The sequence below is a fragment of the Tetrao urogallus genome (assembly GCF_951394365.1).
Source record: "Tetrao urogallus genome assembly, chromosome: 9".
NCBI lineage: Eukaryota > Metazoa > Chordata > Aves > Galliformes > Phasianidae > Tetrao > Tetrao urogallus.
This window is the reverse complement of record NC_136822.1, coordinates 18748421-18774116: the sequence shown is the minus strand read 5'-3', so window position 1 is coordinate 18774116 and position 25696 is coordinate 18748421. Positions and strand designations below refer to the sequence as shown.

Here is a 25696-nt window from a genome sequence, read left to right as displayed (position 1 = left end):
ATTTGAAAATTGAGCTCAGTTGAGAGTTCTGATGCACTCCTTAAGATCTACCAAACTCTAGCTGCTTTAAATGTCATTCTCAAATTTCTGTTGTACATAGTACAGCCTGCTGGGGTCTTATGGGAGCTGTTCCCACACTTGTTGAACACAACAGCCTGTTGCATTGCAAGGCATTGCGTACTGAGTTTTAGACAAGGTGAGAGCATGCATCTCTTCTGCAGCTGTTCTGTCTGGTTGCAGCCTGAACTGTGTGAAGGAACAACTTTGTTCTAGCTTTAAATGCAAAGGAATTTGAGTAGGTGAAGTTAGAAAGGAGCAAAGCCAACCTGAAGAGGAGGAAGGTGTCTGAGCCTGCACTGGGCACCTCCTGTGTGTTATTGAGTCTGCATGGTCATGAATGGATACGTTTTCCCTACTTTCTTTGGAGGGGTGTCTGAAGTATTGAGTCTGGATTTGCTGAAGCACTTGGCTTTCAGAGATAGAGATTAAATAAAGTTGTATTCCAAGTTCATTAGAGGTGGAAACTATATCTCAAATTCAACATGTGAAAATGTAGAAGTCAGGCTTTGTTTGCTACGCTTTAGTTCCTCCTTGTTAAATTAGATTTACTTCACAGTTAAGAGCAAGTTAATATTTTTGAGGCAATCAGGTATTTTTCCAAATGTCATTGCAATGAAATTCATAAAAATGACTGTGAGGACACAGAATTCTACAATTCTATGACAATCCTCCATTTATTTCTATCCTTAGTTTTGACTTTTCCTTAACTTTGCATGCTCGCTCTTTTTTTTTTTTTTCTTCCCATTTGGAAAACATTAACAGCACCTAAATTTTTTGAAACTACAGAATATGTATGTGAATACAATAAGGTTTTTTTTGTGGGTTTGTCTTTAAATGTTCCTCTGTCCTCTTTTCCTGTCCAGTGGGTACAGCCAGGAGGTGGTATGCTACACTGCAGGTAATATTCCTCAGACTCCCTCTGCACCAAGGCTTGTTCGAGCTGGTGTTACATGGGTTGCATTGCAGTGGAATAAAGTAGAAGGATGCACGCCAGAAGAAGTGATTTCCTACACCTTGGAAATTCAGGAAGAAGATAATGTAAGTGCTGTTGTTACTACAGAGTGTACTGAGTGGCTCAAATTGAGTTTCCATTTATTAGTCCAAGTTTATCGAGAGTATTATGGATTGCTATTTTGAAGGGCTGTTCCAATCAAAGGTTATGTGAGGATTCTTAAAACGTTATGTAACAGAAAAAAAAAATTAATAGAATGCCTTTTGAGAGTATGCAGTATTTGGCAGGACACGGATGTGTGATTTGTTCAGCTCCACAGCAGAATTTGGAATCCTTAGCTTAAGAATTAGATGAAGTTCTTAGCAAAAATTGTCTGCTGCCATGTACAGTTCCTTTACAAAGCTTCAGAGGAGACCATAACCTATAGGGCAGTTTGTCCTTAAATAGTCCTCTGTGTTCTGCTGACTGCCTAGGTGTGTGCTTGCTTTCTGTCATCATCTGTCACTTTTATTTCTCTTATATGTGATAAACTGCTGCTACTGCTCTTGCGCTTATTGTACAGCCAAATTATATTATTCAGATCAGTTGCAGTGTCCTAACAGAACGTTACTGTGACCTAGTAGCCTAAAAAAGGCAAACAAAATAAAACCTTGATTGCAAAGCCTCTTTGAGATAGATTCTAGCAGTACACTAATACAGAGGGCACTTACTGGAAATGTGTTTATTTTTGTCTGTTTCTCTAGGATAGCGTGTTTCACCCAAAGTACACTGGAGAGGAGCAAGCCTGTACTGTGAAGAACCTCAGAAGAAGCACGCAGTATAAATTCAGGGTGAATCTTCTTATTTTTGTCATTGCACAGCATTTCCTGCACTGGATGTTTTTTTCCTGGCGCTGTAGGGACCCTTTATTGCCACCTGCTAAGCTGAGCCATCCAATCCAAATTCTCCCCGTGACATCAGGGGTTATTTTACACTGATGGATGAATTCCATTAACTCGTATCACAGCAGCGTTGTAAAATGAGCAGTGGGAACCATCCAGCTAATTCTGGGCTGGTAAAAAATAGGTGGTGGACTGTTATGGGACTCCAGGTAATAGTGAACTAAGAGTAGGGAGGAACTTAATTTATGCAGATCAGAGACTGTTTTCTAGTGAGGTTTCCCGCAAAACAACTCTGGTATATATTGTTCAGTAATTTTATCAGTGACTTGAAAGGAAAGTTTCATTTCTATTTCTAGCAAGCAGATGAGAAAGTGAAGGACTTGAGGCTTGGGAAGCAGGGGCTTGGAAGTACTGAAGATCCCAAATTAACAGTCAGTTTAAGATGAAGTTTCAGTTCCTGCTGGGTTAGTGCAGACTTCAGCAGTACAAATAAAGCAATATATAAGTTCCTTACAAGTTATAAATAGATTGTATTACATTTATATCTCAAACTGATTCCCTAGAGCAGTTTGTCCATGTAATCTCTCTGGTGTTCATGGTAGGATGCCTCAAACTGAAGAACAATCAGGAAGAACCAAGAGATGATTAAATAATTAGAAAAGGCAGCAGTAAGAAATAAAGAAGCGGGGATGAGGGGGGTAGCTGGTCAGTAGGGATGTCCACATCATAACTGGCTTTTCAGTTTAGCAAACCAGAAGGGTAACATTTCCATATGCAGAAAATTAAGAGCCAGTCAAATTCAATGAGAAACAGTGAACTGATACTGGCTTTGATGACTTCTTTAAGGCAAGCATATAACAGGCTGGAGAACTTCAATTTACTTTTTTGGCCTTAAAAATTACAAATTGTTTTCCCCAAAGCCTGTTTTAGGAGAAGGGGATAGAAATGGCCGTTCCTGAGAATTGCAGAGCTCTCCAAGTGGAAAAGTTCCTGCTAGCTTATATTTACTATTAGCAATTACAATAAATATTTTATTACTCACTTCCTTGGCAGCAGATTTATGTCCCAGAGACTCGTATGAGCTAACGCAGCTCTCAGCAGCCACACAGTGTTAGACCATTTGGGGTTTCTTGTGTGATCCTGATCTCCTCTGTCTCATGGCCAAGTCCCCATGTTCTCCCTTAGCAGCATTCTCACTGAAGTCACCAGAAAGTGTTCTTGGGAAGAGACAAAAGATTTTCACCTGAGAAAGCTGACTTGGTGCACATCCTGCTGGTTTAAGGGTCTATAGATCACACATCACTTGGTTGCCTCTCAATCTACTCTATATTTTTAATTACTGCTCACTGATATCTGAAATAATTTGTTTTAAATATTGGTTTGCAATGCCTCCAAGTAATAGCATAGTTGTTATTATCTTCATCTCCTGTGAGTAAATAACCTCAAGCTGCCATGTGATTTTCTTGCCTTAAAAAGAAAAGAGAAACAGTAGTGCCATTACCTTAAACTCACCGTCATCTGTTGCTGGTGAAGAGATTGGAAAATCAGCGTGGTTTCTGGAGAAATGATGCTGACAATCAGCTGTTATTAACATCCCACACACTGTTTTGGAATGTGACATGCTGTTTTCTTTAATGATATGTATCCTGTGCAAAACTATTACAGGAAGCAGTGTTAAATTTGTTACCTTATTTCTTTTTTCTCCAGCTGTTCGCTTCTAACGTGGAAGGAAAAAGTTCTCCAAGTGAAGTTTTGGTCTGCACAACAAGCCCTGACAGGCCAGGACCTCCAACCAGACCTGTCATTAAGGGGCCGATAACATCTCATGGCTTTAGTGTGAAGTGGGGTAAGCCACTTTGGTTTGTCACAGGGGATTCTGTGGGGGTCATCATGCTGAATTTGGTGTAGTTCTGTTAATATGTATTGTAACGTGGATTTCATGTGGCTTCTCAGTACACAAAGTAGCATATATTTGGAAATCTCGCCAGCTTAATTACGTGAGTATTTTGGAAGATGTGTAAAAGCAATTATGCTTTAAGAATCAGAATTGTTGCTTGTTTTTAGCTAGTGAACTTGGACTTTTAATCAAGTGCGCATCCAGGCTTTTTACCTTCCACTTCGTGCCTCATTGTAGATGGATGCTGCTTCTCATTCTACCTGCTTCCTTTGTCAATGTGGCAAACATCCATATCCCATCTTTTTCAGTGCTTTTTCCATTTTTTTTGTTTGTGGCATCTTTATAAAATGTTATTCTGAGCCATTCTGAAAGCTAAATTCTGCTGTCCACTTCTGCTATGAATTTCTTGGTGTAGATAGCGTGGTGGGAGGTGGTTTGTGGACAAAAAGGGGCAGAATCAGAAACAGTTTCTGTAATTTTTTTGTTCTATTTCAATCCTTATCCTGATTTACTGACAACATCCCTGGTTGTTTTTTGTTGGTTTTTTCTTTTTAGATCCTCCACAAGATAACGGTGGTTCAGAAATCCTGAAGTATCTCTTAGAGATTTCTCAAGGAAGTCCGGAAGGTAAACCTGAAGCAAGTTTTCATTTCAATCCGTTCTGACTATTGTAAAGAAATACAGGCCCTTCTGGCTATTAGTGTGATGCAGAGGTGATGGAAACTGAGTTACAGCCCTAACGTCTACAGGATTCTTGGGGGAGGATTGATTGGTTGGTTTTAAGAATGCTCTTTTTCTCCATGACCAGTGGAATTTTACGTTAGAGGCCTTGAAGCTACTGCTATTTTATATTTAATATGTTTTAGAAATACATATATTGTGTGTGTTTTTTGTGTTTATTTCTACCTATATATGTGTCTAGGTATGTATATGTCCTAAAGCAGGAATAATATTCATAGTAGTATTGAAATTAATGACTCCAGGAAATAAATCACAGGGAAAACCATCTTAAAAATGTTATTTTTGACATTACTAAACTTGTTGCATTTGTGCTTTTCTGAACTTGGGTATATCTAATTTTCTAGCAAATCAATGGGAAGTGGCTTATAGTGGATCAGCTACAGAATATACCTGTACTCACTTGAAACCAGGCACTTTGTACAAACTCCGGGCATGCTGTATCAGCACTGGCGGACACAGCCAGGTAAGTAGCATTTAGCAGTCAGGGCTATTCATTTTCTGTCATTTTTTTTGAGATTTTTCTGCTATATATGGTAAATGATCTCTGCTTTTCAAAGGTGAATATTTTCCCCAGAATAGAATAAAGCTACAAGGACTGCAGTTAATTTTTTTCTTGCAAGCTGCTAAATCTATGTGAATCTGGTGAATTGTAGTCAAAATGCAGTTTAGGATGGTTTGCTTTCCTCCAACCTGTAGATATTTACATGTAGTCTAGAAAAAAGCCCAGTATTTGTCTGGTCTGACCACTTGCTTGAGAAGTGCCACAGACTCTCATCTGTGTGAGCCCATACTGATGAATGCTGGTGACTGTAGGGGTGATGAGCTTCCATGTGGAGGAGTTGTTCTTGGAAAATTTTAGGCTCCCTTTTCAGCCATTGATTGCTGTCGTTCCCTTCTTTAGTTTAGAATTATTTTAGTACTTACACTTTCATTTTTATTGCTTTGATTTTTTTTTTTTTTATGATTGAGTACAACAGGACTTGATGCTATTTTAGAAACAAGGAAGAATGAAATGATGAGCCCAACAAATCAGCCAGTATTCCAAGGCTGATTCCACAGGAACCAATAACAGTTCCTGTGCTGCAAATTTGAGTAGGCTAATGGCTCAGCTCTGCTAGTTGCATTTGTAAGAAACATGCTTGATAGTATTTGCTGCCCTTTGTTCATATAAACTTTTAGAAATAGTTGTTCTAAAAAGTAGTTTTGTATCACTTTCTACTCGTGGTTTGCTTTGCAGGTGCTAGAAGTACCACAGAGCTAACTTGAGCTCTTTTTCTCTTCCAGTGCTCAGAAAGTTTACCTGTCCGTACGCTAAGTGTTGCACCAGGTCACTGCCGGCCACCAAGAGTTTTGGGGAAGCCGAAGCACAAAGAAGTTCAGCTGCAATGGGGTGAGCCATAGGAGCATATCAATCAAATAGGTTGTTTTCATGGTGGAAAAGATCCCTATAGCAAGCCAAACACAGACGTGGGAAACAAATTTAGTTTTGCGCAAAGCTGTTATCTCAAGTGAAGCGCAAGGTTTAGATCATTGTGCAGAGATTTAAAATCTCATAAATGTTAGCAGTGTGACTAATGAAGTTTGAGAATGGAAGTTGCTTGTGTTTTTATGAGGTGTTAGTGAGGCTTTGCCAGAAATCCCATGTGTAAGTAGTAGTTTTGGAGTGTATGTGACCCTCACTCCCTGTGTCCAACAACAGCTGAGCAGCCAAGATTAGGTCAGGCAGACCCCATACCACGTGCCTCCTAAATTGTCTTTGACCCAGAGGGAATGTTTTCAGTCCTATTCTTTGTGCTGGGGCAAAAAACAGCTCTTCAGAAGAGGAACTGCTTTGTTCTGCTTAAAAAGTCGCTGGGCACCTTCTGGAAGCAAATGCAGTTTCCAGGGTGAAAGGTCATGGCCTTGGCAGGAGCTGCTGATCTTCCACACGGCAGTCTGACCTAGTGAATGTTTAGGGTTACAAGTAATTAGTTTATGCTGATCGTTCCTGTGCTGGAGGTATTGCAGGTAAGGCATCTATCAAAGAAGGAAATTGTTGCTGATAATATGTATCCATATATTGTGTGTGTGTGATAGATCAGTGATACGTGAAATAAAATAATCTTTCTGGCACGTGCCCTTATGTTATTAATGCATGACGTCTTTATGTTTTAGATGTCCCTGCATCAGAAAGTGGCTGTCCCATCTCAGAATACAGCGTAGAAATGACAGAACCAGAAGAAGTTGTTTCTGAAGTGTACCATGGTCCTGATCTGGAGTGCACAGTCAGCAACCTTCTGCCGGGAGCAACATATCGGTTCAGAGTGAGAGCTCTGAACGATGGTGGGGTATGTGCAGTGTGCTGGACCATAGCTTGGCTTTTTCTCACTGGTGGTAAATTGCCAGAGATGTAAATGACCATCCAGGACTGCGTATTAGTGCTGATAGTCAAAGATGTGCAGTTCTGGACAGTGATTGCATTAGCGCTGATGATCAGAAAGACAAAGGTGAGATGGGCAGGAGAGAAGTGAGAAATAAGTGAGATAAAGTGAGAAGTGCTTAAAAGAACTTTTGAAGTTGAGCTGTGGTTTTGAATCTAGCTCTTCTGAAACAAGATTTCAGATACTTACGTGGCTTGGCTGGCCCGAGTCAGCTGGACCAAAACACGCAAAATCCCTGCTAACAGTCTTATCTTCTTACAAGAATATCTCTCTTTACTCTTATTCTACTGATCTTTTCTACTGTTTCAAATCTTAACTGTGTAAAAATGATGGATTTCACTTAGGTATTGATATAATCTGAGGAATACTTGTTTGTTTATGATTTCGTTGTAAGATTACATCTTCCTAAGGACATACCAAATAGCCTTTCTCTGTCCTGTAGTGTAAAGAAACAGCCAGAGTAAAGATGTGAGATTTCTTTGTAGTGTACATTTTGTAATTCAGACGAAGCAGTGAATGTTAGCCTTCATTGCTAGCAGAGATACTGACAGGTGCCCACTGAGAGGTTGTCTGGAACAAAAATTTTAGTGTTGTTCAGCCTTCATAATGGTTCATTTTTCCATACTTATTAGTATTCCATTCCAAAATATTAAGTATCAGTGTTTTTCCTCTAATTGCTAATATGTAATGTTCCTTTGTTCTGGAGAATGGTTTCTAATTAGCTTGGGGATGTACCGAACAAAATTTATTATCCCACTCACACAGCCCCAGTTCTGCTGTGCTTGTGCTGCTGGCTGAAGTCAGCTTTCCTGGCTGTTGAAATTTGTTTTTTCTTCAGCTGATTCTTTTACCAAAGGCTCTGACCATTTGGCTGAGCTGCCCACAGAGGCCCCTACAACTGCTGGATGAGGTGGCACTTGGTGACATGCTGCTGCTATACACGCAGACTGCAGCTCCATCACATGCCATCCTCTTGCATTTAACATACAGCAAGCATTTTATATATAAGCTGGATTTCACCTCCACTGTGTTGTTGTGCTCCTCCTCACAGCCAGACAGAAAGCCAGGCTATGATATAGGTATGGGAATACCTTGAAGTAAGGTAGAGGGAAACAAACTGCTTCTCAGCTTTCTATTGCTCAGCACGCAATCCTACTCTTTGGTAAATTGGAATTGGCCTTGGCTTTCAGAGGCAGTCATCGTGGCACAGGAGGATGTTGTGGAGCAGCCAAAGTGCAGTCTGCTGATACCTAAGCATTCCTCACATTGTAACATCTCAATAATTCACATGGTCTAATGCTACGCTCTGATCTTTAGCACTGAGTGCTGAAAGCCTAGTTTATCTTTCAGCTAGTTTATTGCACTGAGAAAATTCCTATGTGCTGTTGTTGAAAAGCCTTTGTGGAATGTGAGCTGTGAATACGTTTGTGTATTGATGTACAAATACCTTATTTCTCTCTAGTATGGGCCATACTCAGAAGCTACAGAGATCACCACGGCAGCAGGGCCGCCTGGCCAGTGCAGAGCACCTTCCCTGTCCTTCCTTCCCGACACACGTGTACTTGTAAGCTGGGAGGTAGGTCGTGTGTCCTTGTTGTTTAATTTCTGTTTTCCTTATCCAAACTAATGTTGTTTCTGCACTCTTGAAAAGTAGCTCAAGAGATTTTAACTGGTTCAGAAGAACTTTTGCAGTAAAATCATACGCAGAAACTCTTCTATTATCAAAAGCCATCTTTTCTTCTTTTTAAAGCATAAAGTTGATCTTGAGCCATTTGGACCAGCATTCAGACACAGGACATCCTACACTGTTGTCACATGGTAGCGTTGGTCTGTCTAAAGTGCGCTCTATAAACGTCTAGCATGTCAGAATGTCCTGAGGGGGAATTATGAAGGCAAATATTTTATTTTGGGTGAAGGTGAAGTCTCTGATATGAGATGAACCCAGCATAAATGCATACAATTTAGCTCTTTCTCGAAAATTATTTGTCTCTTCCCCAAATATTTATTTTTATTTTAGTCTGCATGCATTCCTTCTCCATACTTCACCATCTTAGACTTTAGATTCTTTAAGAAAGTCTTATCTGAAACACAGAAGTGTTGATTGGTGTCATTAAAAATATTATGTAATTAAGGCAGGCAGGAAAGATGACATAAGCAGTGTAATATGGAACAGTGAGGCTGTAATTCTGTCACAGATTGTCTTGGAACACCCAGCAGCTGTTCAGCCATGCAGCTTGCCTTGCCCTCCACAAAAGGATGCCTCTGGTGAGAAGGAAGTTACTGATGTTCATGAGTTTTTGTGTGGACATTAATCTACCCAGGTCCACCTTCCCTGTCCCATGCTTTGTGCATCAGCTTGATGGCTGACTTGCATCGAAAACCTCAGATGAGCTGCCATGATTGTTGAGGTCAATCTTGTCATAGTAACATGAATAACTGCTTCAGGCTCGAAGGCCATCTCTTCCAGAGATATTTTGATTGACTAGATTGATGCTTTTTTGCATTCTTCACAGCTATGCATCTGCCAAGCCAGTGGAAAGACAATTTATTACTGGGTGTTGTGATGAAAAGTGAAGTAGCTGCATATGCTCTCATTTCTGTCTATTTCTTTCAGGTAAACATTGTGCAGAACTAGACTGTCTCAGTAACCTACTAGGGGAACACTAATTCAGGGCACTTCAATTTGCAACAGCAGTAGTGCCATTAATTTCAAAATAAGAGGGTTTTGTCAGGTTGTTTCTTTCTTACGCAGTGAAACACAAAGATGTGCAGTGTTCATTTCTAAATCAAATGATATGAATATTTGTGTTGCAGAGTCCTGAATGTTCTGGTGCTGACATCTCTGAATACAGATTAGAGTGGGGAGAAGATGAGGAATCTCTACAACTTGCATATAATGGCACAGATACCTGTTTTGAAATCAGTGAGCTGTCAGCAGCAGCGCAGTACTGCTGTAGGCTACAGGTATGGAAGCTGCATGTTTTTACATGCACTGCTACTTAAGATGTAGTCATGGTTACCTTCAGCTGCATTTTGGGTTTTTTCCTACATAGACTCTACGAAGTTCTATGTTTTGAAAGCTAGGTGCAGGCTTCATGTATTTTAAATAATGCAGGCTGCTGTAACAAGGTTTTGATTCAATGCTATTCAAGTGACAGACCAGTTATTCCAGCAAGAGAGTTGGAGTAACTTGTGGCTTGCATGTCTAATATTCTTAATTTCTGGTGAATGATACTTTTAATGACTACCTTGAGCTCTGATGGTAAAATAAAATGAGAACGTTTTAAAAAAACAAATATTTGGTAATATGTAAACATTTACCTCCCAAGTGGATGTTGAAGATTCCCTAGCTTAAACAATAAACTCCAACATCTGTTTCATTTATCAAATAAAGCAGCTGAGTGGATTCTCATGCACTTAGATGGTTGTAGCTGCCAAAAGGTGAGTCCTCATCTGTACCATTTTCTCTTATATCTGTGAGGTTATGTCTACTCTGTTCTCCCTTATGTCCACTGAAAAATGCAAAGCAAAGTTAAGTGAAAGTGAAGTAAAAATAATTTTGCATGAGATTCCAAAAGATCTATTTGTACATCAAGGTAGAGTAAGTGTCAGAAGTAAATCCAACCAAAGGTTCATATCCCCACCAAGCTGGCAGGAGGTGGACCACCCAGGGCATTTCCTTTGATCAGGGACAGCACACTTCTGTCAAGTGTTTCCTTCTCAGCTTTTTTTTTTTCCAGCAGGACATAGACTTTCTTTTACTAAGTTTCTTTTGAGCAGTTGGTCAACAGCCAAAGAGCAAGGGCCCCACACCTCTAAGTATGCTCAGCTGTGCTTAGTAACTTTGTTGTAAGTGTAAGTGCCCTATACCTTGCTCTGGCAGTGCTGGAAAAAGTTGTTGAATGAACATCAATGGGTGGCTTGAAAGTCTGAGCCCAAAGGTGCATCTGTTTGCTCAAGAAGGAAGGTATTCAGAACCCAGTGAGCAGGGAGGTGACCATGAGAGCACTTCTGTGGTGAATGCTGGGGAACTCAGAGATTCTGATGTTAAAAATGGAAACAGACAGCTGTATGGGGTTGATTTCAAGCAAACATTAATTTTTCATTTTGTGCCACAGAAATGTTGCACACATCCACCTCGGTTTTGACAAGGCAGGTGTAATTTCTTCCATAGATGAAGTGAAATGAAATGCCCAACAGCACTAAGAGATTTTATTGAAATCTATCAGTGACCCACGCATTGCTTCCTAGAGGGCTTCATCCTGTAGTCAGTCTGTGTTATATGGAGACGCAAGTCTGAGAAACCATGATATAAGATAAGCTGCAACATTTAAGCAATTACATGAAAATTAATGTAGTATGTGTTGCAGACAAAGGAGAGTTGAATTGTATCAGGAATTTCTTTTTTTTTAATGGTGAAAATAATGGTTCTTTTTCGTGTCTCTTAGCAGCTCTAGCAAAAAATATTTCTGTCACTTTATAAAAATAAAGATTTCTCAAACTACTTCTATTCAGTCTTCTAATAAACATGCAATGCTGCTATCTCAATCTACAGTAACCTGATAAAAAGAGAGAATTGAGGAATCAGGCTTATGTATCTTGAAGGTAGACAATTTGTCTTTACTGTTGCTCAACTTTTTTTCCTGTAATGAATATTTCTGAAAACAATCATGGCATCTGCAAAGGGAAATATTATGTCATTTAGGTGGGGGGAAGCATCTAGGAACAAAGAAGAATGAAATTCCCATCCGTTATGATGATGAGGTTGTCTAATAAAGCAGTTAAAAGCACCACTAAAAATAAATTGCTTGGAGCAAGATACAGATTGCCAAACGCTGGTTTAGAGGCAGACCACAAAACAAGGCTCGGTTTTAACGGTTCTCGGAGCGCTTTGCTCAGTTGAAGATGTCCCTGGAGCGGGATTTGTTTTGAAGGGCTTTTTAAGGGCTGACAAATCTAACTTTATTATCTGTTTCTTCAATTGAATAAAACGCCTCCTGGAAAAACAGAGCATGGCTTTGTATTTGTACTGTGCATAGTAGAAAAAAAATAGTCACTGTAGCCTAGCATAGGCAAGGAACCAAGCAAGTGTTTGACGCATCCTTTCCTTGCCATCATGCTCCTACTGGCAAGATTGCAAGCACAGGCTTTCCAGGCTAATTGTCATCTGTTCGGAGAGTCGGCTCACTTCCCCCAGTGCTATGGGAGTATGGGTGGTGGGCAATGCTTTGAAACAGCAAAAGCTGTTTCTGAAGGGCTGCACCTTCTGCAGCTGGACAAAGGCACATGCAACCCGCCACTCAGCCTTGGGCCTGGTTTGAGTAACAAGTTGCAGTAGGTATGTCCCAACGTCCCCTCCAGCCTGAATGGCTCTGTGATTCTTTGCACAGGAGTGAGAAGGTAACAGTGCAGCATACACAGCACATAGCACTGACTGAGAATCAACCGTTTGTAAGGCAGGCCTGTGCAATTGTGCGATGTCGAGCTTGCAGAGGCATCAGCCTCTAATTAACGGGCAGAAAGGGGCCAGAGTTTGAACCTTACTTTCTGCTGGGGTCCAAGATCTGTGAATCAGGATGAGGAGTTTGGGAATTGTTTGGTCTCCTCTCTGGTGGAAAATATTGAGCTATCTACTTTGGTAGTTGGTAGCTAGTGACCTGTGACTCCTGGGGAAATCTGAGTCATAGGCTTAGTGCCATGCTGAGCTTGTATATTCTTATACCAGAAACTTTTAGCATCCAATTAACTGTTCACTGTCTGAGCTAGGAACCTGTGTAACTCACAGCAAGTCAAATGTCCCTTACATTGGCACATCATGTTCCACGCTGCAGAAACTGAGGTTTTTATGCAGACCAATTTGATAATTTCAGGTAAGCAGTTTGCTGGGCACTGTGATGTCACCTGTCACTGGCAGCACGCTGACTTTGACATTACCTCTTAGCAAACCAAATTTGCTGCTGATGAAAAGGTTACCATTAAGTTTGATTAAATGTATTCTCCAGATTTCCTGAGTGGCACTCCTGAGTAACTAAGGAAGGTATTAATTACCCTAATGCAGGTAGAGGGTATGAATCATCCTTTGGAGAATGAGCCAGTGATGCATCCTCTCTGAGGAATCCATGGAGCTGTTCCAGGCTGCACAGTTTGTGATTTAAAAACTTGATAGGCATGTGAAAGAGAACGTTTATTCTATACAGTGTTATTGTTCCACACAGGCTGTTAACCAGGCAGGAGCTGGACCCTACAGTGAACTGGTAACCTGCAGGATCCCCGCGTCTGTGCCTGATGCAGTCTCTACCCTCTTTGTGCTGGAGGATGAGCACGTGGATGCCTGTCAGCTCTCACCTTCTGTGTGCCTTGCATTGAACTGGGAGGAGCCATGCAATAACGGAGCTGAGATTACTTCATACAACATTGACCTTGGTGACATCAGCATTCCCGTAGGAAATGTTACGAGTTATGTTATTCATGATCTGCTTCCAGAAACCTCATACCGGTGAGTACAGTTTTTTGTGGTATTTATTCAGGATGAGATTACGTGGTTTAATTCTACATGGGAAATGTTTATGGCACGTAGAGGGAGTAGAAAAAAGCCAAATGAGCCTAGAAATCTGCAGTAGCTGCTTTATGGAACAAATTGCAGTAGTTCAGGTTCAAATACTGCATTTCCCTACCTTTCTCTTTCTTCTTTCTCTTCTCCTGTTATCTCTGACCTCTCCTTTTGAAATTGCTTTTGCATTAAGGACACCGGTAGGTAAAATAATTCCAAAAATTATAGAGAACTAAAATTAAAGTGCAACTTCTGTCTTTTTTTTTTTTTTAACTTTCCAAATTCTTATCAGTACTGTTACAAGAGCTTATTATTAAATATATTGATCTCTGTGAAGGGGTTTGCACACAGGTAACTTTTGTTTATGTAGCTCTAGCTGTTTTTCTTACTGGAAAATGAAAACTAATTAAAAGATAATCTGAGTTTAAAGCAATTTATTGACAACAGTTCAGATTCTAAATTTCTAAGTGACATTGCAAAAATGACATTGTCAGCTTAAGCTTATGTGTTTTTTTTCCCCAACGTTAACTAAAGTTAAGAACTCAAAAAGGGTTCTATGCAGGCAGTGAAAGGCACTGCAACAGAAGATGTGATGAGAGGAATTCTGGTTTAAGTACTGTTCTAGTAAAGCCTGAAATCTGATTGCACAGCTGTAGAATTAGATATGGCACAGAATTACTGTAACATTTATTTGTTCTTTGTATGCAGCATCACAGTCTTACAGATCTTGTAGAGTTCATATAAAAATTTCTACTCCCAAATTTTCCCATGTTTTCAGAAAGAGACCTTCTTGTGGCAAATACGCAAATATTCATACTAGAAGTTACTTAACAAAGAAGCATGCTTCCATTACTTGTAGTGCCCAGTGCAGTGTATCCTGATCTTTGCCTACAATATCTGGGTTTTAAAAACATGTTGTAAAACAATGAAAAAGTAGATTTATTTTTAAAAAAGAGTTCCTCTGGCAGTCTGAATCATACAAATCCAGGAAGTACACCTGCATCGTTGCTGTCTGCAGTTCTTCAGCGGTTTGTAACTGTGATCCTTTTTGACAAAAGCAGAAAAGAGGTGTTTCCTCATCTTCAGCTGTGCTTATTGCAGCATGAAGCCTCCTGCTCCTTCCTCGTGTTGACCCCTCTTCTGTGCCAGCAAAGTGTTGTTGCATCATTCCTGACTGGGAAAACTGGTCTTAGTGAAAACTGTCCCTATTTTTGACCTTGTAAGTTGGGTAGAGGAAAAAAAAGTGTAAAAGAGGAGATGCTGCTTCTAGCCTGTACACTGGCCTAGGCAAGCTACAGGTGTTTGTGAAAATATAGCACATGGGCAAAGCTGCAGAGCAGTTTGAACCTGTTCAGGTTGCTGTCATCATGCTTCTGACCTCCCTCCACCTCCACTTTCTCCCTCTTTTCTTTCCCTCTACACTGGTGCTCATGGGTCTTATACCAAGACAAACCAGAGAACTCAACTTTGAAGACCAATTGAAGACATCATGCAGGTAGTAAAAGAGCTGAACAGTTTCTTTATTGACTGGATACCCAGCTGTGCAGCATCTTTAGGCATCATCTTTGGTAGTACATCTTGTACTACTTGGTTTCTCCTCATGTGTTCGGTCAAAACAGCTCTGAGCATTCATCACAGAGGCCTTTGTCCTTCAGTCCCTTCTTTAGATGGTTTCTAGTTGTCTGTAGCTTTGTTTTGGATACCAGCCTTGTCTCCAAAGCCTGGAAACAGAGGTACAGAATGAAGTGATGGACGGGACGTTACTCTGCTTTCTAATCAGGATGCAGTCCCCAAAGCTCTTAGTCGTGCTGCTGTAAAAATACTGTTGTGCTGAGATCATACTAGATTGTTTTATTTTTTGCATTCTTGTTTCTTTAATTTGTGAAAAACACTATATTAAATTACTTATTTGTAGTCGGGGAGTCTGGCTGTCTCTGATCCAAATGAAAATGCTGAAGCATGAGCATTAAGTCTGCAACTATTCTAAATATTGTTGTAAGACTGAGTTCTTACAAAGAAAGAAAATGTTGTGTGAAAAGTACAAGCCAGTGAGTGACTAATAAGAAGTGATACTATATGAAAGCTTTATTTTTAAAATAAAACAAGAGAAAGATCGTCTCAGTCCTTACATCTCATGTCTGCCAGAGAAGACAAGGGACAAATCCAGTTACACGTTATGCAGCACAATCTATAGCACAAAAAGACTGCTGTGGTAACTGGGAAATGTATGTCAAAGTATTTTTGCTATTGATTGACACTATGTATTTTCTTCCAATGTGTTTATCAGGCTGTTCTCTGAAAGATGCTGAGATGGGGATTTCAGCCCTCCCTGCTTTAATCAGGGGCTGTTCAGAACTTCACTGATGTCATCCTCTTCATTTCTTCACCAATAGTTTCTCTTTTCATGTCAGTTTTGTTTAACTTAACTCTTTTCTCTCTCAAGTGTTTATTCCCTGCTGCGTCTAAAAGCAGTGAATGTGTTTTCTTCCAGGCTTTGTTTTTCTTAGACTAAACAAGCTCAATGCTACTGGTTTTGAGACTGTGAAATCTCTTGACAAAGTTTCAGCAGATCCTGAAGGTAGCCAAGGGCTTATTTGCTTGATTGCATTGGAATTCCACTGTAAACGTTTTGTTTACAGGAACCCTGAACTTGAAATGTGAATGTTGGATATTTTGAATCCACCAAAGCAAAAATCAGAAAGGAGCATGGTTTTGAATAGCACTGCGATTCAGGCTGTAGGCCCTCACGTGTCTGCCCCAGTGGGCTGGTTGGCTTGGGTCTGGTGTTGCATCCATCTGATGGGACGGCCACCCGTGTGCGACTCAAATACATGCAGAGGAAACTCAGGGCTCTTTGCAGAGGTCGTTTGGAGCTGGCAAGTTTGATGGTTTCTCTGTCTTGGCAGCAAATCTTGCCAGCACAACACAAGAAGGATTTGCATCCTAGAATATATTCAAAGCGTGAGGAACTGGGGCATGCCTCTGCCATGCAGCCAGTGGATAGGCTGGGCTGGTTTCACGAGGACTTGTCCAGTGTCAGGCACCAGCACTGCTTTTGCAATAAGCAGATGCCTCCCAGAAGCACTCTATAAATGTCACTGCTGTAAGCTAGCCAGTTGCAGGAACGTATCTTGAGTTCTGCAGTCTTTCCATGTTATTAACATAGCCTTGGAGCTCTGGAAGCTGTGATTACAGCATAACAAAGGTAGGGCTGGTTTTCTGTGAACCGATCTAACTAGAAGTGAGTAAATAAATACTCCACAATAAATAAGTATTTGACAGTAATAGAAATTTTCTGTTACACTCTGTTCCCAGGCTTTGCTCTACACTTTCTGTAGTTAATTGTGCAGCACTGTTAGGACACTTCACTGCGAAACAGTGATTTTTTTTTTTAGAATTCTTCTTTTGCTCTGAAGTTACATAGTTTATGGAGGCAGATAAGCCCCATTACATTTAAATAGCAGCACATATTTCTAATTTCATTTAGGAATACAAATTCCAGACATTTTTAATTTCTAAACTGTATCAAGGGAAAGATCTTCCAGCATGCAAAGAGAAGAATGCACATGGATGCTCAAGTTAGCAATGCCCCAGTGGGTTGTAAAACAAAATCTGTGCTTTGAAGTTTAAAGGTAAGTCTTGCTCCATTTCCAGAAGAGTGCAGTGTGAGGGACCTGTGGGGCTGGCTGGTAGGATTGCTGTCCTTTACATTCAGGCTGATGGCAGGAGGAGACTGAGCTGCTTCTCCTCTCTTTTGTGTAGTCTGTGGTGTTTTAAATCTGCAGGTTTGCACACACGCATGTATTGCAGCTGGTGGCATTCTGCTTGTGGGAACTGGTGAATGAAACTCTTCACATGTCAGACTCCGTAAGATTAATTCATAAATGATTTTTGAGTTTGCTGGGATACATTACAAAGGATTTTCTGACCAAGCTGAAAATAACCTCATCTGTAGTGTGTTTATTTTCCTCGGTCAAGGAGGCTATAATGGTCTGTTAAAGGTCTTCTAATGGTTTCTAAATTTACTTAGTTTGATGTATTTATTTTTAACTGTTTAGAAGATGCAGTGGGGAAATATGGGGATGAATATATAGGGTTGAGGCCTGCAGAGTGACAGTTGACAGAGAATTTTTATGGTGGCATAATCAGAAGAAACGGGCTGACCACATCCAGCCCTGGTAGAAGGAAATAAATCAGTTACTGCCTTCCCTTTATCATCATTCATCAGATGCCTTACTTTATTTGATTTTATTGTCACTGGTCTCACTGTGCTCCTGTGTCAGAAGGGCGGGTGGGTGAGTGCCCTGAGTGCCTGTTTGTGTGCATCAGATGGGGGGACCAGGGCCACCAGGAGCTCCATGCAGCCCATGAAAGCAACCGCAAGTGAGAGAAGAGGCACATTTTAACCCTGTGCAAATACCTGGCAGAGGGTGGATCAGCAGATGGAGCCGTATGTTTGTGCACACGTCATAAATGCACATTGCCAGCCCGTGTCTAAGAAGTGTGGTGTGAAATCTGAGAGCTTCATTTCAGTCACTCCTTGTTTTCAGGTGTGATAACTGCTCTTGGGAGGAGTTAGTTGAGGTGGTGGTGGGTAATACAAAATAAAACAGAAGGTGTTGGTGTAAGCAGTCTGTTTTGTCATGTTGCTGTTACTGTTTTTGTGCATGTGCTAACAGGTGTCTTGCCTGAATCCAGTGAAAATTCAGGCAATTTTCACTCTTTTTTTACTGGAAAGACTATTAACATAATGGCTTCTTGATCTGAAACAAGCCAGTAACATCGTATGAAATAAATTGAACACATGTTAACTGCTCTTCTGAAGATAAGAGAGAAGTCTTTGTTCTTTTTCCTGCAAATACTTGCGTGCAACACTTGAAGAGGAGGCTCCCAATAGACCCCTCTTCCTGCTGTTTTCTTCCTGGAGGAGGAAGTCACCTCTGTGTAGCATCATACAGTGGTCAGGACCTATTTTCTGAAACTAAAGGGAGGATGAAAAGGAAAATGCAGCTCAACACTTTCCACGCTTAGGCAGCCAAGGGACTGTTTGCCCTGGTAAATGGCTTATGGGTTTTGGTTTTTTCAGTTGGGAATCCTGTTCTCTGGAGGATTCTTTTCACTTCTTTAATGCTACATAACCTTTTTCTAATGGTAGAGCTAGCAACTTGCTTTTCAAAGCAAATTTCTCATACATTATATATGCAAACTTAATCACTTTATATGCTTTGATGAAAGTAAATAGCTATGCCAACCAAAGATATTTCTATTTATCTTCTGTTTTCTCTGAAGCAGCCTGTGTAATGGCTTACCAGATTCTGCTCTTCTCCCTTCTCCCCTTTCCACCTTCCCAGGGAGTTCCTGGCTTCTTGGTGGCTGACACTTTTAAGAAGAAGCAATGCATATTTCAGAGTCTTTTCCCATGAGAAAATACAGGGTTGCAGGACATAGAGTTTCCAAAGTCAATGGCATCTGTCCAGTGATCTAAAGTTGATGTACCATCTAAAACTGTAGTTTGCCTAGCCTCTTTTCTCTGATTCTCTCTATGATTTAGCAGCCTTTTGTCAGGCTCATCTGTGCCAATATTTCTACTTAGGCAGAATCTCACATCTAATAAACCGTCAAAGCTCTTTCCAAATACATATTTCACATTTTTGTTTTGATGTTGCTGTTGACATTACTGTAGTAGAATACCACCACTCTTCACTCATTCCTGTAACAGATTCTCACTGTGCAAATTATTAAACTGAAGTGCAAACAGACAAGTGAGTGACAAAGCAGTACAAGCTAAGACACCTACAGCAGTCTACAACCCACAGAAGGGTTGTGATTCAAACCTTCCAGGGTTAGCTCTTCCAAGTAGACTTGAATGTGCACCAACAGCATGCTTGAGATGTGCTGCACACACAGAAATAATGCTATTCTTAGGTTGCCAAATGTGTTTACCAATATGGAGGGAGGTTGCATGGCAGTTATGCCCATGCTGTCTGCCATCAGCTTCTGAGTTTGCTTAGGTAGATCCTTCTGCCTCTGTCTTACTGCATTTCTTCATATCTTCACTGCTGCACTTGGGATTTTTGTACACCAAGAACCTTGTGAAAACATTTTATTCAACAATCACCTTTCTTCATTTTAGGATTAGGATCCAGGCTGTCAATGAAATTGGAGCTGGACCATTTAGCCACTTTATTAAAGCAAAAACCAGGCCGTTACCACCCTTACCTCCTAGGCTGGAGTGTGCTGCAGCGGGTCCTCAGAGCCTGAAGCTGAAATGGGGGGACAGCAGTTCCAAGCTTCATGCTACCGATGACATGGTCTACATCTTACAGATTGAAGATAGAAATAAAAGGTAAGAGATCTGATTCATCTCATTGTCTTAATGAAAAATGAATTCTGGCTCATGATAAAGCAGCTTTGAATCGCAGAAAGAGAAACGTTTTCCCAATTACTTGATGCTATAAATGTATACAAAAAGTTGTTTCAGTAGGGATTCATAACAAAGCTGCCAGTTACTGTAGAACAACTGCAGTCATTGCTGCACTGTGAAATTTTGGCAAACTACTGGCTCCTCTGCCAGCAAAAATTACTACCTACTTTTATAATCACACCAATTTTCCCTTTGAAATATGAAAGCAAAGGTATTGCATGCAGTGTGTGTATTAGTAAAAGAACTGATCACAGAGTCAGAGGTCTAGGAAAAGCAAAAACAACTGGAAAAGATTTTATGAGCAGAGCATGATGGTTGGGATTTTAGATCTGTCATATTTTGGATCTTTTGGAAAAAGTGAACTTGGCATCAGTTTGGTAGCAACACAGTAATGACAAAATAAGAATGCTTGAGGAGCTTATCTACTGTGTTTCACTTCCCTCAAGTTTTCCTCAAAGCCATAAGAGCTTTCAGTATGCAAGAAACACACAAGTAGACATTAAATAGTTCAGGAAGAAGCTTTTCACAAACAACTTTGTTTTGGAAGGTTTGACAAAATAGCTCCAAAGATCTCTTCAATGAATAAGTATCACAAATAGTTCATAATTTACTGAAAAACACTCACAGTGACTTTAATTAGGTAAAATAACTGATGTATGAAGTAGCATATCCATAGGGACATTCAGTACAGATCATAATTTGGTGTAAATTAGTATGATTCGTTTAATTTAAATAGAGCTGTGCTGAGTTTGTGCCAGCTGAAGATCTGTCCCAACAGCTCTAATTCTAAGTAATAAAACCTCCATGAATAATGCCTGAATACCTCCCATTGTTTCAACTGTACTGATACAGAGTTGGTACACACTCCCCTGTGTTAATACTGAGAGGTGTCCAATGAATATAAATACCTATTTGAAAGTTTGACTGATGAAACTGTTTCTCTGGAGTGCAGTGATGCTTGTCAGGAGCCCATCACCTGCAGCAGCACGTGAGCAAGCCAGCTGTAAAGAAACACCCAGCAGGCCGCTTTTGTTTGATTTCATGTAGCAGTGCAGGTAGGATGGTGAACTGCACATTGTTCCAAACCTGTTTCTGCATTGGAGAAATAAGTTTCCTTGTAAGATTAAAAGAAGTTATATTACCTAGCTGCAGAGAAACAAAGCTGTTTCTAGAATCACTTTTTTTTGGTTTTGCACAAGCTTCCTTCTGCAAATGGTCTCTTAGGAACTATTAATAAGGAGGATTTGCTGCTCCTTGCACTTGTTACTCTGCTATGTCTTCCAAGCTTTAAATTTGAGTGAGCTCCCAAAAACGCAGAGCAACCACTCATCTACACTGACTGTTTCCTTGTACTCTTGTGAAAAACACTGGAAGACAGTCCTTTGAGTGGGGGCATCTTTAATTGTGCAGTGCTTTAACAGAATAGTGCAGGTGAAGTGTGGATGTCAAATGGAATAGAAGGATGATTTGGAATCTTTTATGGTTTGAAAGGGTTGTTGCTGGAAGGTGCCATGGTGTCCTCTCTGCTCAAAGAACAGACAGCATCTGACTCTGGGCAGGGCATGCATAATAGAGCCAAAGGGATGGTCTTTGTCTTGTTCTCCATCTTTCAGAAGTTATAGTTAGTATCTTCTCTGACGCATTTGAATTTACTTTTATCTGGCTGACTCAAGTCAATATTACAGTTTCTCCTTTGGTGAATCTGAGCACGCTGTTTGTTTGTTGCAGCCTTCCTTACAGATGAGGTTTAAAATATGAGATGATTTTAAAGTAATCTCAAAGCATTTTCACCGACACAAATAGGTAAACAAATTGTTTTTAAGAACAAGAATCACCAAGAAGTCAGGTTCTGATCCTAGCAGTTCAGATAGCTTTTTTGTAGAGATTCTCTTCTGTTTCGGAGCACTGATCGCCAGCCAGTGCTCTTGAGTGTGTCTTGGTCATTAAGAATTGTTTTTAGCTTTCCCGTGCTGTAATGAGGCAACAGGCCAGTTATTGCAAACTGAAGGTCTCATTGATTGCAAGAGCTATGAAACGAAATACTTGGAAATCTCCTGGCGCCGATTAATGTCGGGGCTTGAAAAGAGGCACGTGTCAGAAATGCACCTGCCTTATCTGCCGTTAGCGCCTTGGTGTGTGACATCCAGGCAGATCAAATTAATCTCTCTTGCCCTTTCAATTACGTGTAGCATTAATTGGAGACGAAAAGTCTGTTTCTAGAAAGCACAACACATGGGAACGTTAATTGAAAGCAGTTGACCTTTATGTAAAGAGGATGATAAAATTTCAGTGTTTTTTAGATAAACCAGCATTCCTAGCTGTTGTAACATCAAGAAAACCACCTTAATCAAGTCGCACTGTTTTCTTCTCCAAGTGAAACAAATGAACCTAATTAAGAGTAATGCTTTTGAATATTTTTTTCTGTACTGCTAATTAGTCTTTAGTTGTTCTACAAGTAACTATACCACTTAGTGTCTTAAAACACTTGCGATGTCTAGTCTGAAAGAGGGAATGGGCAACTATGTTAGATGTGGGTCATTCAATGCATTGCTTGCGTTTCTTTTAGATAGATGTTATCTTGCATTTGAGACTAGTTCTGTGATTTTTCTATGTGTGCAGGCATATAAAGAAAAATATGGGCAATTATAGTTTAAGAGAATCACTGGATGGTTGGGTGAGAGGCAACTTGAAGATATGCTTTTAAAATATCAGTGAAGGATCATTGTCTATTCTTCATAAGTTGTCTTTTGTAAGTGGATTGTTAGATGGTATTTGCGGGTCTTCTGCACTGTAATTACTTTTGTTATGGCTGTTTGCTGCATAAGCAAGTTGTGACCATGTATCACCGGTTAGTGTATGATAGTCATATTACCCTTTTGTAACGTGAAATTTTGTTTATGTACATATATTAATCTAAAATGCTTTGTTAAATTATAAGAATTTTCCATTTAAGGGCGTGCAATTCTTAAAAAAAAAAAAAAAGTTGATCACTTTTTGAGACAGTGGAGTATAAGAAAAACGTGTTAAATGTTTGGGATATGTTATGTGATCTTATGAATCCTAACGAGACGCAGAGCGGGATGCCTTTCAGTAAGTTTGTTGAAAGAACAGTTTGGTGGGAATTTGGTGGGAATTCTGTGATGCACAGTAATGACTGGTTTAGTACCCAGAGTGGTCATGGGCTGTGCTTACAGGGAGGAGCATTTGGGCCACCTCTCCATCTGTAGGTGCCAGCTTTGTTTTGCTGAAGCTGTAAAGCAGACAGGATGCCTTGCTCCCTTAGCAAGCTTTGCCAAACCAAATGGCTGAGGCTGTCACGGCTGTGGACGGCTCTGAACATGCTGTGCTGAATGAGATTCATTTTAAGGTTCATGGAAACTGTTAGATGCTGCCATATTAGTAAAGCGGACTGTAATGCTGCACAAGAGAGATAAAGATGTGTGTGGCTATAGGAGCATTAATTTGCTACTGTTTGATTGGTGTTTTGTTCTGTTTTAGTTTTAGCTTTATTAAGCCTACTCCTGTTTATATCTTCTGTTAGTTTTTAACACATTGCCATTGTAAACTATAGTATCAGTAGCTGCTTTAGTCATCTGGTTCTTCTTGACTTTTGGCAGGCAGCTGGATGCTCGCTGTAACTTCTCCCAAATCCTTCACTGAAATGCTATAAATTCACATCACAGTGTGCTCAGTATTGTCCTGTCTCTCTGTTCCTTGGCCTCCAGTGTGATTGCACACAAGAATCACATTGAGCACTTGGCTGATCTGCCGTCCATTCCTCCTGAATGTGCCTAGGCACTGTTGAGATGTTACTGTTGCTTATTTTTTCCCTCAGGAATCAACTTTTTCTCCATCTCTTGCTTATTCTTGAAGTTGATCTTCAAAGTGTTCAGTTGTCTTCTTTATGATGTGCCTGATTTACATCTGGTGTAACTGGTGTAATTGATGAACTCTTGTGTGCCACTTCTCTTTGTCAGCATCCAGAAAGTCTGAATGACTACACAGGTCTGCAGTCCAAAAGGGAACAAAAACGGGAAGCAAACATAAAACGCCTGTAGGGTTCTCCTCTCTGGTAATCTATTGGGAAGAGTGCAATCCTGGGGCTTTAGTTCAGGCTTCCCATGCTCTCTGTATGCTGCTTGTACAATGTGCTGGGCTGTAAATTCCAGCTGCCCTCAGCAGCATGATTTTCAAGGGAAAAGATGGTAACTCATCCTTCTAAAAAATTAGTTTTTCATGCTAGGTGGGAGCTTCTGTATGTCAAGGCATCTCCTTTCTCCATAATTCTGGAGATCTGACAGGTGGCCATGGTAAATATGGGCTACGTGCTCAAATTCAGTAGCAGATGAAAGGCTGATCTAGGAGAAGCAAACTAAAAATCAATTTCTGGCTGCAAGTGCTCCTTACCAACAGGCTAGACACGCTAAGTAATTAGGCAAAGAAAACAAAACTCTCTCCACTTAACTGCTAGCACTTCTTGTTCTGCCTTTTTCTTCTTCAGTTAGTTTTGCTTTTCTAAGTACGAGCAAAGAAACATCATCTCCTGTTGTTATGCCTGTAAACAGAAGCTGCATGGCTGCTGTTGTGAGGAGGTGGGTTTCTAAACGTCACGAACAAGCTTATGTGATAAGGTTTCCTACAGATATCTTCTAGAAAACACATCTTCAGATCAGAGGGTCCAGCATGCCCAGTCCATCCTCAAGGTAGGGTGCCCAGGGCTGTGCCAGCAGTGGGGCTGTGCCAGCAGTGGGGCTGCCCAGCTTTATTTGGCTTTAGAACGGAGCGTTCCCTGTGCTGGGGGTGAATTACATATTTTTGTTTTGAAGCTTTGCTTTCCAGGGTGCTGCTGCATAGTGTAGGGAACTGCTAGCTGGGGAAGAAATGGCATAAATCAGTGAGTGCTTGATAATGTTCTTTAGAGAAAATAGAGGAACAATCCATAAAAAAAAGTCAGAGGGGGCTATAATTGTGCAGATAACAGGCACACTGCAATAACAACACTAAAAGTTGTGTTGATTGGTGAAATTCATGGGCTTTGCTTTCTAACTGTGCAGCTGCCCAGGTACACTGCACAAAAGCCTCAGGTCACTGGATCAGACCTGCGGTGGATTAATGATCTCCCGACACAAAAGTGTGTCTGATCACTTCAGTGCTGCGGGAGGCAGAAAGAATCATTCTCTTGTAGCCCTTGTTCCAGGCTTCAGATTTCTGTCTGTCCTGCATTTGCTTTCAAATTAAATTGTTGCAAAGACAATTGTGTTACTAAAATACACACGAAGCGAGAGGCTCTGAAAGGTAACCTGCTGATTAAAATGTGCTGAATGCTAATGAATGAAGGTAGAGCAGCAAGAATGTTCATAATCCTCTGCTTGACTGAAAGTGGCTGAAGTGGAGGAAACAAAAACGCTCTGACATGTAAAACATTTCCAAGAAGGTCTTCATGGTGAATAAGAAGATATTGATGAAAAACTAACAGCAGTGGTGTCTCCCAAATAATCATTCTAGGACATTGTGTTCTCTCTTTTCCAGGCAGTGTAAGTAAATGAATAATCCATGACTGACATGAGAATGTCTGGGAGAGAGAATTGGGATCGCTCAAGTGGGAGTGAGATTCTCTGGGGGATGTCGTGCTCCCTCAAGATGATTTTCATCTGCTACCTATGTGGGGAGGAGAGGCAATATTGCCTCATATTAAAGCCTGACCCTACAGGTTCACTTTAATTTTAAAAAAAACATACTAATACATATTATAAATACATATTAAACAAACA

At 40.5% G+C, this 25696-nt stretch overlaps 1 protein-coding gene across 1 annotated transcript in view; it reads left to right on the top strand.

Moving 5' to 3' along the window:
* FNDC3B (fibronectin type III domain containing 3B) overlaps positions 1-25696 on the top strand; it is a gene marked incomplete at both ends in the record, with an annotated part of 120350 nt that overhangs the window by 81669 nt on the left and 12985 nt on the right. Inside the window, 11 exons of the mRNA XM_079539675.1 lie at positions 924-1098; positions 1756-1842; positions 3601-3739; positions 4346-4417; positions 4876-4994; positions 5816-5921; positions 6686-6858; positions 8414-8527; positions 9766-9915; positions 13167-13447; positions 19635-19847. Coding sequence (XP_079395801.1) covers positions 924-1098; positions 1756-1842; positions 3601-3739; positions 4346-4417; positions 4876-4994; positions 5816-5921; positions 6686-6858; positions 8414-8527; positions 9766-9915; positions 13167-13447; positions 19635-19847 — 1629 coding nt within the window. The remainder of the gene's footprint in view (positions 1-923; positions 1099-1755; positions 1843-3600; positions 3740-4345; positions 4418-4875; positions 4995-5815; positions 5922-6685; positions 6859-8413; positions 8528-9765; positions 9916-13166; positions 13448-19634; positions 19848-25696) is intronic.